This window comes from Hemitrygon akajei, chromosome 6 (assembly GCF_048418815.1).
Source record: "Hemitrygon akajei chromosome 6, sHemAka1.3, whole genome shotgun sequence".
NCBI lineage: Eukaryota > Metazoa > Chordata > Chondrichthyes > Myliobatiformes > Dasyatidae > Hemitrygon > Hemitrygon akajei.
Window position 1 is genome coordinate 99,473,413 of NC_133129.1, and position 14,099 is coordinate 99,487,511.

General features: G+C 46.8%; 2 protein-coding genes across 2 annotated transcripts; both read right to left on the bottom strand.

Annotated features, from left to right (window-relative positions):
• Nucleotides 1-3,068: 3,068 nt before the first annotated feature.
• On the bottom strand, nt 3,069-6,569 carry LOC140729820 (uncharacterized). The gene is made up of 3 exons (XM_073050031.1): nt 5,091-6,569; nt 4,631-5,019; nt 3,069-3,135 (listed from the first exon to the last, which is right to left on the bottom strand). The coding sequence occupies exons 1-3, from the start codon at nt 6,567-6,569 to the stop codon at nt 3,069-3,071; spliced, it is 1,935 nt and encodes a 644-aa protein (XP_072906132.1).
• A 4,101-nt stretch (nt 6,570-10,670) lies between these two features.
• LOC140729821 (uncharacterized) lies at nt 10,671-13,600 on the bottom strand. Its single transcript, XM_073050032.1, has 4 exons — nt 13,441-13,600; nt 12,650-13,373; nt 12,234-12,467; nt 10,671-10,737 (listed from the first exon to the last, which is right to left on the bottom strand). Exons 1-4 carry the CDS (start codon nt 13,598-13,600, stop codon nt 10,671-10,673), a joined length of 1,185 nt encoding a protein of 394 aa, XP_072906133.1.
• Between the last annotated feature and the right edge of the window lie 499 nt (nt 13,601-14,099).

A 14,099-nucleotide genomic window follows, 5' to 3' on the forward strand; every position in this document is an offset into this window, starting at 1 on the left:
TAGTGTACTAGTTGGGGTACTGGTCACTGTGGTCAATGTGCTGGTCGATGTACTGGTCACTGTGGTCAGTGTACTGGTCACTGCAGTCTGTATACTGGTCACTGTGGTCAATGTGCTGGTCGGTGTACTGGTCACTGTGGGGTCTGTGTATTGGTCACTGTGGTCGATGTGTTGGTCGGTGTACTGGTCTCTGTGGGGTCTGTGTACTGGTCACTGTGGTCAATGTGCTGGTCGGTGTACTGGTCAGTGAGGTCTGTGTACTGGTCACTGTGGTCAATCTGCTGGTCAGTGTACTGGTTACTGCAGTCTGTGTACTGGTCACTGTGGTCAATGTGCTGGTCGGTGTACTGGTCACTGTGGGGTCTGTGTACTGGTCACTGTGGTCGATGTGTTGGTCAGTGTACTGGTCTCTGTGGGGTCTGTGTACTGGTCACTGTGGTCAATCTGCTGGTCAGAGTACTGGTCATTGGGGTCAATGTACTGGTTAGTAATTTGGGATTATGCATCACTATGAAACCAGTGAAGAGGAGAGGGGGAACAAAGTGAGGGCACTTCTGAATAGAGAGCTTCAGCTTGGTTATGGGCAGAATTAGTCTGGGTTGGTTAATGGGGAGACAGTGGGCTTCATTAGGCAGAGTACTGGGGTCTATGGGTCTGAGAATATCAACAGTGAAAGGATGCAGTTACAAAAAGAGGAGAGTGAGCCCATTGGATGGAGGTGGGTATTCTGTATAAATACACAAACATTTTAAAGATTAGCTTTATTTGTCAAATGTACATTGAAACACAAGTGAAATGTGTTGTTAGTGTTAATGGGGGCAGCCTGCTAGTGTCGCCATGCTCTGTTGCAAACATAGTGTTGGTCAGATAGATAGATAGATAGATGGATAGATAGATAGATAGATACTTTATTCATCCCCATGGGGAAATTCAACTTTTTTTCCAATGTCCCATACACTTGTTGTAGCAAAACTAATTACATACAATACTTAACTCAGTAAAAAAAATATGATATGCATCTAAATCACTATCTCAAAAAGCATTAATAATAGCTTTTAAAAAGTTCTTAAGTCCTGGCAGTTGAATTATAAAGCCTAATGGCATTGGGGAGTATTGACCTCTTCATCCTGTCTGAGGAGCATTGCATCGATAGTAACCTGTCGCTGAAACTGCTTCTCTGTCTCTGGATAGTGCTATGTAGAGGATGTTCAGAGTTTTCCATAACTGACCGTAGCCTACTCAGCGCCCTTCGCTCAGCTACCGATGTTAAACTCTCCAGTACTTTGTCCACGACAGAGCCCGCCGCCTTCCTTACCAGATTATTAAGACGTGAGGCGTCCCTCTTCTTAATGCTTCCTCCCCAACACGCCACCACAAAGAAGAGGGCGCTCTCCACAACTGACCTATAGAACATCTTCAACATCTCACTACAGACATTGAATGACGCCAACCTTCTAAGGAAGTACAGTCGACTCTGTGCCTTCCTGCACAAGGCATCTGTGTTGGCGAATGAACTATAGTCTGCAAATCAGTGAAATTGAATAAATAAAGGGCAGTGGATAGACACACCAATTCTCTTTGCTCTTGCCATGTGCTTGAAAGAGTTGGAGATGGCCAATTTGTGCGATTTTGTGAACTCTGAACGAATTCTTGCTCTAAAATATCTTCTTCAGAACAATTGATTGTGGACACAAGGACTTTCAGCTGATGATCTGCTGAACCTGAGTCCATTCTCAGATGAGTAGCTATTTATTATGTAAAGTGTCAGGCTTGCCAGAGAAGTAATCTGTAATCTCGTTGGACTCAGCGTCTGGGTCACCTAGTGTACCTGGTTTGAACCAGTTAGAGTTGAAAGGAACAAAGGCACGATGCTGGGGAGCAGAGACCATAGAACATTGGTAGTTGTCGCCCTGGACCAAAGCCAGTACGAAGGTGACCCAGGTACTGTCAGGTGAACTTGGGCCGATTTGAGGGAGATAGATTAGTTGAACTGATAAGCAACATCAGAAGAGTCAGGAGCTTCAAATACGAGGCAGCGATAACTTTCCAGCAAACAGAGAACAACCAACACGGATGAGGAGGACCCCACAGACATGTGGATATCGGGACCCTGAGGAATGCCTGGTCAGCGGAGACTGCTTTCTGGAGTAATACATTTTCTCTTCATTGATTGCTCATGGAGGGTCAGGGAATCCTAATGAGTGTGCACACAGATAATTAGTTTGTGAACTGGTGTGCTTTTTAGTTGAGGCAATAAAGGTTACTTATCAGTAGATACAGATTCTCTCTGTTTTCTCTGATCATTATTACAAAAATATAGATTCTTATGACAATGGTATGCCCACAACGCTGGCTGGTGACATAGTGGCATCAGCGCTGGATTTCAGGGTGAGACGTCCCGAGTTCGAATCCAGCCGGATCCCGTTAAGAGCTGATCTCTTAAAAAAAAAACTCACCCAGCAGAAGGCAATGGCAAACAACTGCTGTAACTTGCCTAGTATGTGATTTTCCAATATGTCAGAGTGGCATGGGAGGAAATTGCCCACTACCTGGCAATAATTCCGGATGCAACCTACCTACCTATCCCACAACTCACTAACCTTAACAGCAGAGGAGGTTTTAAATCAATAAATAAACGGGGTGGGGGTGGTTGCAGAAAGAGCATGCAGTAATGAAGGGAAATTTTAATCTTCATGCAGACTGGATTAATCATTTTTTAAGGGTTGCTATCAGATCAAATTCATTGTACATTTAAGACATTTTCCTAGACCAACCAGAGAATGAGCTCAGGAGATTTAGCATATCAAAGTTAAAAGATTCAAAGTACAGTACATGTATTATCAGAGCATATTTGCAGTATACACCCTGAGATTCACCTTCCCACAGACTGCCATCAAACAAAGAAACACCATAGAACCTGTTCAAAGAAAACATCAAACACCCAATGCCCAAAAAAAATGAACAAGTCACGCAAACAGTAAAAACTGAGCGAAAAGAAGAGAATGTAAAACGTCAAACCACAGAGTCATTGAAACAGACTAGCAATGTTCAGTTTAGTTCAGTTCAGTTCAATTTAGCACTGTATCATTTGTTGACAGCAGGCCACAGAGCCAGTCTGCCCTGATCAAATTCGCACTGAAATAGCAATAAAAAAGGATTAACCAGTACCCAGAAACACATCATAACATAAACGACAGAGTCCAATACACAAATTGCATCAATTAAACTTTGCCCAAGATTCAAAATTCTAGCAAGATCGAGCAAGAGGGGAGAGAGAGAGACAGAGAGAGAGAGAGAGAGAGACTGCCATGTGCCGTCACCTTCCCCTGGGATCTGTGAGCTACAAGCAAGAGTGAGAGAAACAGAGCAGTCACACGCAGACACCCTCCTCTGACAGCAGCATGCGAGACCAGTCAAACGCAGACAGGCGATGCTAAACACCCGCTCGCCTTCTGCTCTCGTCCTCATCAATTTCAGTTTTGCCTGTCACTTTAATCGACAAGAACTGGAATCCATCATGGGTTCACACCTTATCTCCAGGCTTCTTGTCCTCCAGGCAGCACACTTTGCTCAAATCTTCACCGAACTCCCTCAGAGATAGCAAAGTGACAGATCACTCAATCAGGTCAAAGAAACAGCATCAAAATGTGTCAGCATCTGATTGAGGGCACAATTCAGGATGGTGATAGAGCATTTTCCACTTGTCTGGATGAATACATATCCAATAATACTGAAGAAGCTGGATATTATCCAGGATAAAACAGGCCATTTCATCAGCAACCCATTCACCACACATAGTATTTGTGGCCATCCCCACTGTTGCAAAATGCATTGCAGATACCTGCTGATCATAATCAACAACATTTCTCAAAACCATGGTGTCTAACCATGGCGACATATGCAGCAAGTGTGGAGTAATATCACTACTTGTAGATTTACTGTATAATGCACGCTTTTCTCCATCGTCGTATTGACCTCCTGGAAATCCCCACTCAACATTGATGTGAGAGTTGCTTCGACGGATGGATTGTAGAAATTGAAAACAACGGCCCAGTGGTACCACCCCAAGAACAGTTGCAGACAGGAAATGAATGGTGGTCTCACCAATGACACCCGCAACCCAAAAAAATAAGAATTGAACAATAATTTGGAAAGTGGAGCTAAATTACAAAGTGCACATATTTGTCCTTCTGTTTGAGGGATCAATTAAGCAAACTTGGCATCAAGGATCCTTACTGCAATTTGGAATCAACTGGCATAGGATGAAAACACACCACTGGTTGGTGTCAATATGTAACTGGCACTTGGCTGCACTGTCAGGAATTTCAGGGTGAGAAAAAGCCAAGACCAAAGACCCCATTGTCAGGGAATGATCAAAGACCACATCTATCTGGAAATCTCAATGAGCAGTGAATTCACATCTAAGATATTGTATTACAATGATAAATGGTTTTCTATCACAAACATAAATGATGTTCTGCAGGCAAACCTTTGGTCCCAGTCTTGAGCCTCAACTACTCGCTCCACATTGAATCTCTACGTCTTAGTACCAAATCATTTCAACAGCCTGCAGTAGCTCTCTGCCAGACCTCAGTTATCAGGTGAAAGGAATAAGATAAAGGTAGTTTACCTGAACTGGACACTGCAGTTGCTGAACTGATCTCCGTGGTGATCTTCTTGGTTGTACTGATCATTGTAGTTGATGTGCTGGTCGGCACATTGGACAGTGTGGGTTTGGTCGATGTAGCAGTCAGATTGCTTGATGGTGTGGTTGATGTGGTGGTATGAGTACTGGACTCTGTGGCAACCTTGATTGTACTGCTCCTTGTTGATGGGTTGGTCACTGTGGGAGACACACTGGAAGCTGCAGTGGACACAGAGCCTAGCGTAGTGCACAATGTGCTGAAGAATGTGGTGGGTGAACTGGCCGGTGTGGAGGACTGTGTGATTGGAATACAGATCATCGTACAGGTCACTGGACTCATGCTGGTCACTGTGCTTGACACTGTGGTTACTGTGCTAAGTGGTATGGTAGGATATGTGCACAATGTGGTTGATATAATGGATGATGTGCTGGGTATGGGTGTCACAGTGGTTGACGTGCTGGTCGGTGCACTGGTCTCTGTGGTTGGTGTGCTGGTCGGTGTACTGGTCACTGTGGTCGATGTGCTGGTCGGTGTACTGGTCTCTGTGGTCGATGTGCTGGTCGGTGTACTGGTCTCTGTGTGCGATGTGCTGGTTAGTGTACTGGTCCCTGTGGTCGATGTGCTGGTCGGTGTACTGGTCACTGTGGTCGATGTACTGGTTGGTGTACTGGTCTCTGTGGTCGATGTGCTGGTCGGTGCACTGGTCTCTGTGGTTGGTGTGCTGGTCGGTGTACTGGTCACTGTGGTCGATGTTCTGGTCGGTGTACTGGTCTCTGTGGTCGATGTGCTGGTCGGTGTACTGTTCTCTGTGGTCGATGTGCTGGTCGGTGTACTGGTCACTGTGGTCGATGTGCTGGTTGGTGTACTGGTCTCTGTGGTCGATGTGCTGGTTAGTGTACTGGTCCCTGTGGTCGATGTGCTGGTCGGTGTACTGGTCACTGTGGTCGATGTACTGGTTGGTGTACTGGTCTCTGTGGTCGATGTGCTGGTCGGTGTGCTGGTCTCTGTGGTCGTTGTGCTGGTCGGTGTACTGGTCACTGTGGTTGATGTGCTGGTTGGTGTACTGGTCTCTGTGGTTGATGTGCTGGTCTCTGTGGTCGATGTACTGTTCAGTATACTGGTTACTGTGGTGAATGTGCTGGTCAGTGTACTAGTTACTGTGGTCGGTGTGCTGGTCAGTGTACTGGTCGATGTTGTGGTTGGTGTACTTGTTAATGTGGTCGATGTACTGCTCGTTGTTATGGTCCCTGTAGTCGTTGTGGTTTCTGTGCTGGTGTCTGTTGTTGTGGTGGTTTTGCTGGTTGTCACACAGACCCATACACACTCCTCTGTGGTTGATTTGCTCGTCAGCGTGCTGGTTCCTTTTGTTGATGAGCTGGACTCTGCAGTTGGTGTGCTGGACTCTGTGGTCGGTGTGCTGGACTCTGTGGTCGTTGTGCTGGACTCTGTGGTCGGTGTGCTGGACTCTGCAGTTGGTGTGCTGGACTCTGTGGTCGTTGTGCTGGACTCTGGGGTCGATGTGCTGGACTCTGTGGTCGGTGTGCTGGACTCTGTGGTCATTGTGCTGGACTCTGGGGTCGATGTGCTGGACTCTGTGGTCGTTGTGCTGGACTCTGTGGTCGTTGTGCTGGACTCTGTGGTCGGTGTGCTGGTCTCTGTGGTCAGTGTGCTGGACTCTGCAGTCGACGTGCTGGACTCTGCAGTTGGTGTGCTGGACTCTGTGGTCGTTGTGCTGGACTCTGTTGTCGTTCTGCTGGATTCTGGGGTTGTTGTGCTGGTCTCTGTGGTTGGTGTGCTGGTTAGTGTGCTGGACCCTGTTGCTGGTGTGCTGGTCAATGTGCTGGACTCTGAGGTGAACGTGCTGAACTCTGCAGTTGATGTGCTGGTCTCTGTGGTCAGTGTGCTGGACTCTGTGGTCGACATGCCGCGCTCTGTTGTCAGTGAGCTGGTCTCTCTGGTCTGTGTTCTGGAGTCTGTGGTCGGAGTGCTCGACTCTGTGGTTGATGTGCTGGGCCCTGTGGTCAATAGAAACATAGAAAACTTACAGCACAATACAGACCCTTCGGCCCACAAAGTTGCGCCGAACATGTCCCTACCTTAGAAATTACTAGGCTTACGCATAGCCCTCTAATTTTCTGCACCATGTACCTATCCAAAAGTCTCTTAAAATACCCTATCATATCCACCTCCACCATCGTTGCCGGCAGCCCATTCCTCGCTCTCACCACTCTCTGAGTAAAAAAACTTGCCCCTGGCATCTCCTCTGTAGCTACTACCCAGCACCTTAAGCTTGTGTCCTCTTGTGGCAACCATTTCAACCCTGGGAAAAGACCTCTGACTATCCACACAATCAATGCCTCTCATCATCTTGTACACCTCTATCAGGTCACCTCTCATCCTCCATCACTCCAAGGAGAAAAGGCCGAGTTCACTCAACCAGTTTTCATAAGACTGGTCCTTGTGCTAAGTGTGCTGGACCCTGTGGTCGGTGAGCTGAACTCTGTGGTTGGTGAGCTAGACTCTGTGGTCGATGTGCTGGACCCTGTGTTCGATGGGATGGACTCTGTGGTCAGTGCGCTGGACCCTGTGGTCGGTGAGTTGAACTCTGTGGTTGGTGAGCTAGACTCTGTGGTCGATGTGCTGGACCCTGTGTTTGATGTGCTGGACCATGTGGTTGATGGGATGGACCCTGTGGTCGGTGAGCTGGACTCTCGTGTGGTCAGTGTGCTGGTCAGTGAACTGGTCTCTGAGGATTGTGTACTTGTCACTGTTGTTGATGTGCCAGTGGAGATGAATTTGGTTGGTGTACTGATTATTGTTGATGGGTTGGTCACTGTGGGAGACACACTGGCGGCTGCAGTGGACACAGAGCCTAGTGTAGTGCACAATGTGCTGAAGAATGTGGTGGGTGCACTGGCCGGTGTGGAGGACTGTGTGATTGGAATACAGGTCATCGTACAGGTCACTGGACTCATGCTGGTCACTGTGCTTGACACTGTGGTTACTGTGCTAAGTGGTATGGTAGGATATGTGCACAATGTGGTCGATATAATGGATGCTGTGGTGGGTTTGCTGGTCACAGTGGTTGGCATGCTGTTCACTGTACTGGTCATTATGGTGGATGTTGTGGTTGTTGTACTGTTCAATGTGGTTGGTGTACTGGTCACTGTGGTCAATGTGCTGGTCGATGTATTGGTCGCTGTGGTCAATGTGCTGGTCGATGTACTGGTCACTGCAGTCTGTATACTGGTCACTGTGGTCAATGTGCAGGTCGGTGTACTGGTCACTGTGGGGTCTGTGTATTGGTCACTGTGGTCGATGTGTTGGTCGGTGTACTGGTCTCTGTGGGGTCTGTGTACTGGTCACTGTGGTCAATGTGCTGGTCGGTGTACTGGTCACTGTGGTCAATCTGCTGGTCAGTGTACTAGTCATTGGGGTCAATGTACTGGTTAGTAATTTGGGATTATGCATCACTATGAAACCAGTGAAGAGGAGAGGGGGAACAAAGTGAGGGCACTTCTGAATAGAGAGCTTCAGCTTGGTTATGGGCAGAATTAGTCTGGGTTGGTTAATGGGGAGACAGTGGGCTTCATTAGGCAGAGTACTGGGGTCTATGGGTCTGAGAATATCAACAGTGAAAGGATGCAGTTACGAAAAGAGGAGAGTGAGCCCATTGGATGGAGGTGGGTATTCTGTATAAATACACAAACATTTTAAAGATTAGCTTTATTTGTCAAATGTACATTGAAACACAAGTGAAATGTGTTGTTAGTGTTAATGGGGGCAGCCTGCTAGTGTCGCCATGCTCTGTTGCAAACGTAGTGTTGGTCAGATAGATAGATAGATAGATAGATAGATAGATACTTTATTCATCCCCATGGGGAAATTCAACTTTTTTTCCAATGTCCCATACACTTGTTGTAGCAAAACTAATTACATACAATACTTAACTCAGTAAAAAAAATATGATATGCATCTAAATCACTATCTCAAAAAGCATTAATAATAGCTTTTAAAAAGTTCTTAAGTCCTGGCAGTTGAATTGTAAAGCCTAATGGCATTGGGGAGTATTGACCTCTTCATCCTGTCTGAGGAGCATTGCATCGATAGTAACCTGTCGCTGAAACTGCTTCTCTGTCTCTGGATAGTGCTATGTAGAGGATGTTCAGAGTTTTCCATAATTGACCGTAGCCTACTCAGCGCCCTTCGCTCAGCTACCGATGTTAAACTCTCCAGTACTTTGTCCACGACAGAGCCCGCCGCCTTCCTTACCAGATTATTAAGACGTGAGGCGTCCCTCTTCTTAATGCTTCCTCCCCAACACGCCACCACAAAGAAGAGGGCGCTCTCCACAACTGACCTATAGAACATCTTCAACATCTCACTACAGACATTGAATGACGCCAACCTTCTAAGGAAGTACAGTCGACTCTGTGCCTTCCTGCACAAGGCATCTGTGTTGGCGAATGAACTATAGTCTGCAAATCAGTGAAATTGAATAAATAAAGGGCAGTGGATAGACACACCAATTCTCTTTGCTCTTGCCATGTGCTTGAAAGAGTTGGAGATGGCCAATTTGTGCGATTTTGTGAACTCTGAACGAATTCTTGCTCTAAAATATCTTCTTCAGAACAATTGATTGTGGACACAAGGACTTTCAGCTGATGATCTGCTGAACCTGAGTCCATTCTCAGATGAGTAGCTATTTATTATGTAAAGTGTCAGGCTTGCCAGAGAAGTAATCTGTAATCTCGTTGGACTCAGCGTCTGGGTCACCTAGTGTACCTGGTTTGAACCAGTTAGAGTTGAAAGGAACAAAGGCATGATGCTGGGGAGCAGAGACCATAGAACATTGCTGGTTGTCGCCCTGGACCAAAGCCAGTACGAAGGTGGCCCAGGTAGTGTCAGGTGACCTTTAGTCAATTTGAGGGAGATAGATTAGTTGAACTGATAAGCAACATCAGAAGAGTCAGGGGCTTCAAATACAAGGCAGCGATAACTTTCCAGCAAACAGAGAACAACCAACACGGATGAGGAGGACCCCACAGACATGTGGATATCGGGACCCTGAGGAATGCCTGGTCAGCGGAGACTACTTTCCCGAGTAATACATTTTCTCTTCATTGATTGCTCATGGAGGGTCAGGGAATCCTAATGAGTGTGCACACAGATAATTAGTTTGTGAACTGGCGTGCTTTTTAGTTGAGGCAATAAAGGTTACTTATCAGTAGATACAGATTCTCACTGTTTTCTCTGATCATTATTACAAAAATATAGATTCTTATGACAATGGCATGCCCACAACGCTGGCTGGTGACATAGTGGCATCAGCGCTGGATTTCAGGGTGAGACGTCCCGAGTTCGAATCCAGCCGGATCCCGTTAAGAGCTGATCTCTTAAAAAAAAACTCACCCAGCAGAAGGCAATGGCAAACAACTGCTGTAACTTGCCTAGTATGTGATTTTCCAATATGTCAGAGTGGCATGGGAGGAAATTGCCCACTACCTGGCAATAATTCCAGATGCAACCTACCTACCTATCCCACAACTCACTAACCTTAACAGCAGAGGAGGTTTTAAATCAATAAATAAACGGGGTGGGGGTGGTTGCAGAAAGAGCATGCAGTAATGAAGGGAAATTTTAATCTTCATGCAGACTGGATTAATCATTTTTTATGGGTTGTTATCAGATCAAATTCATTGTACATTTAAGACATTTTCCTAGACCAACCAGAGAATGAGCTCAGGAGATTTAGCATATCAAAGTTCAAAGATTCAAAGTACAGTACATGTATTATCAGAGCATATTTGCAGTATACACCCTGAGATTCACCTTCCCACAGACTGCCATCAAACAAAGAAACACCATAGAACCTGTTCAAAGAAAACATCAAACACCCAATGCCCAAAAAAAATGAACAAGTCACGCAAACAGTAAAAACTGAGCGAAAAGAAGAGAATGTAAAACGTCAAACCACAGAGTCATTGAAACAGACTAGCAATGTTCAGTTTAGTTCAGTTCAGTTCAATTTAGCACTGTATCATTTGTTGACAGCAGGCCACAGAGCCAGTCTGCCCTGATCAAATTCGCACTGAAATAGCAATAAAAAAGGATTAACCAGAACCCAGAAACACATCATAACATAAACGACAGAGTCCAATACACAAATTGCATCAATTAAACTTTGCCCAAGATTCAAAATTCTAGCAAGATCGAGCAAGAGGGGAGAGAGAGAGACAGAGAGAGAGAGAGAGAGAGACTGCCATGTGCCGTCACCTTCCCCTGGGATCTGTGAGCTACAAGCAAGAGTGAGAGAAACAGAGCAGTCACACGCAGACACCCTCCTCTGACAGCAGCATGCGAGACCAGTCAAACGCAGACAGGCGATGCTAAACACCCGCTCGCCTTCTGCTCTCGTCCTCATCAATTTCAGTTTTGCTTGTCACTTTAATCAACAAGAAATGGAATCCATCATGGGTTCACACCTTATCTCCAGGCTTCTTGTCCTCCAGGCAGCACACTTTGCTCAAATCTTCACCGAACTCCCTCAGAGATAGCAAAGTGACAGATCACTCAATCAGGTCAAAGAAACAGCATCAAAATGTGTCAGCATCTGATTGAGGGCACAATTCAGGATGGTGATAGAGCATTTTCCACTTGTCTGGATGAATACATGTCCAATAATACTGAAGAAGCTGGATATTATCCAGGATAAAACAGGCCATTTCATCAGCAACCCATTCACCACACATAGTATTTGTGGCCATCCCCACTGTTGCAAAATGCATTGCAGATACCTGCTGATCATAATCAACAACATTTCTCAAAACCATGGTGTCTAACCATGGCGACATATGCAGCAAGTGTGGAGTAATATCACTACTTGTAGATTTACTGTATAATGCACGCTTTTCTCCATCGTCGTATTGACCTCCTGGAAATCCCCACTCAACATTGATGTGAGAGTTGCTTCGACGGATGGATTGTAGAAATTGAAAACAACGGCCCAGTGGTACCACCCCAAGAACAGTTGCAGACAGGAAATGAATGGTGGTCTCACCAATGACACCCGCAACCCAAAAAAATAAGAATTGAACAATAATTTGGAAAGTGGAGCTAAATTACAAAGTGCACATATTTGTCCTTCTGTTTGAGGGATCAATTAAGCAAACTTGGCATCAAGGATCCTTACTGCAATTTGGAATCAACTGGCATAGGATGAAAACACACCACTGGTTGGTGTCAATATGTAACTGGCACTTGGCTGCACTGTCAGGAACTTCAGGGTGAGAAAAAGCCAAGACAAAAGACCCCATTGTCAGGGAATGATCAAAGACCACATCTATCTGGAAATCTCAATGAGCAGTGAATTCACATCATAAGATTTTGTATTACAAAGATAAATGGTTTTCTATCACAAACATAAATGATGTTCTGCAGGCAAACCTTTGGTCCCAGTCTTGAGCCTCAACTACTCGCTCCACATTGAATCTCTACGTCTTAGTACCAAATCATTTCAACAGCCTGCAGTAGCTCTCTGCCAGACCTCAGTTATCAGGTGAAAGGAATAAGATAAAGGTAGTTTACCTGAACTGGACACTGCAGTTGCTGAACTGATCTCCGTGGTGATCTTCTTGGTTGTACTGATCATTGTAGTTGATGTGCTGGTCGGCACATTGGACAGTGTGGGTTTGGTCGATGTAGCAGTCAGATTGCTTGATGGTCTGGTTGATGTGGTGGTTTGAGTACTGGACTCTGTGGCAACCTTGATTGTACTGCTCCTTGTTGATGGGTTGGTCACTGTGGGAGACACACTGGAAGCTGCAGTGGACACAGAGCCTAGTGTAGTGCACAATGTGCTGAAGAATGTGGTGGGTGCACTGGCCGGTGTGGAGGACTGTGTGATTGGAATACAGATCATCGTACAGGTCACTGGACTCATGCTGGTCACTGTGCTTGACACTGTGGTTACTGTGCTAAGTGGTATGGTAGGATATGTGCACAATGTGGTTGATATAATGGATGATGTGCTGGGTATGGGGGTCACAGTGGTTGACGTGCTGGTCGGTGCACTGGTCTCTGTGGTTGGTGTGCTGGTCGGTGTACTGGTCACTGTGGTCGATGTGCTGGTCGGTGTACTGGTCTCTGTGGTCGATGTGCTGGTCGGTGTACTGGTCTCTGTGTGCGATGTGCTGGTTAGTGTACTGGTCCCTGTGGTCGATGTGCTGGTCGGTGTACTGGTTACTGTGGTCGATGTACTGGTTGGTGTACTGGTCTCTGTGGTCGATGTGCTGGTCGGTGCACTGGTCTCTGTGGTCGATGTGCTGGTCGGTGTACTGGTCTCTGTGGTCGGTGTGCTGGTTGGTGTACTGGTCTCTGTGGTCGATGTGCTGGTCGGTGTACTGGTCTCTGTGGTCGATGTGCTGGTCGGTGTACTGTTCTCTGTGGTCGATGTGCTGGTCGGTGTACTGGTCACTGTGGTCGATGTGCTGGTTGGTGTACTGGTCTCTGTGGTCGATGTGCTGGTTAGTGTACTGGTCCCTGTGGTCGATGTGCTGGTCGGTGTACTGGTCACTGTGGTCGATGTACTGGTTGGTGTACTGGTCTCTGTGGTCGATGTGCTGGTCGGTGTGCTGGTCTCTGTGGTCGTTGTGCTGGTCGGTGTACTGGTCACTGTGGTTGATGTGCTGGTTGGTGTACTGGTCTCTGTGGTCGATGTGCTGGTCTCTGTGGTCGATGTACTGTTCAGTATACTGGTTACTGTGGTGAATGTGCTGGTCAGTGTACTAGTTACTGTGGTCGGTGTGCTGGTCAGTGTACTGGTCGATGTTGTGGTTGGTGTACTTGTTAATGTGGTCGATGTACTGCTCGTTGTTATGGTCCCTGTAGTCGTTGTGGTTTCTGTGCTGGTGTCTGTTGTTGTGGTGGTTTTGCTGGTTGTCACACAGACCCATACACACTCCTCTGTGGTTGATTTGCTCGTCAGCGTGCTGGTTCCTTTTGTTGATGAGCTGGACTCTGCAGTTGGTGTGCTGGACTCTGTGGTCGGTGTGCTGGACTCTGTGGTCGTTGTGCTGGACTCTGTGGTCGGTGTGCTGGACTCTGTGGTCGTTGTGCTGGACTCTGGGGTCGATGTGCTGGACTCTGCGGTCGGTGTGCTGGACTCTGTGGTCATTGTGCTGGACTCTGGGGTCGATGTGCTGGACTCTGTGGTCGTTGTGCTGGACTCTGTGGTCGTGCTGGACTCTGTGGTCGGTGTGCTGGTCTCTGTGGTCAGTGTGCTGGACTCTGCAGTCGACGTGCTGGACTCTGCAGTTGGTGTGCTGGACTCAGTGGTCGTTGTGCTGGACTCTGTTGTCGTTCTGCTGGATTCTGGGGTTGTTGTGCTGGTCTCTGTGGTTGGTGTGCTGGTTAGTGTGCTGGACCCTGTTGCTGGTGTGCTGGTCAATGTGC

Coding starts and splice junctions, on each gene's coding strand:
- LOC140729820 (XM_073050031.1), bottom strand. CDS start 6,569: ATGTCGACCACAGAGTCCAGCACACTGACCACAGAGACCAGCACATCA. Junction 5,020..5,090: donor CGACCAGCACGTCAACCACT/GTGACACCCATA, acceptor CATACCACTTAG/CACAGTAACCACAGTGTCAA. Junction 3,136..4,630: donor AACTGCAGTGTCCAGTTCAG/GTAAACTACCTT, acceptor TTGCTATTTCAG/TGCGAATTTGATCAGGGCAG.
- LOC140729821 (XM_073050032.1), bottom strand. CDS start 13,600: ATGGGTCTGTGTGACAACCAGCAAAACCACCACAACAACAGACACCAG. Junction 12,468..12,649: donor TCCATTATATCAACCACATT/GTGCACATATCC, acceptor TGTCCACTGCAG/CTTCCAGTGTGTCTCCCACA. Junction 10,738..12,233: donor AACTGCAGTGTCCAGTTCAG/GTAAACTACCTT, acceptor TTGCTATTTCAG/TGCGAATTTGATCAGGGCAG.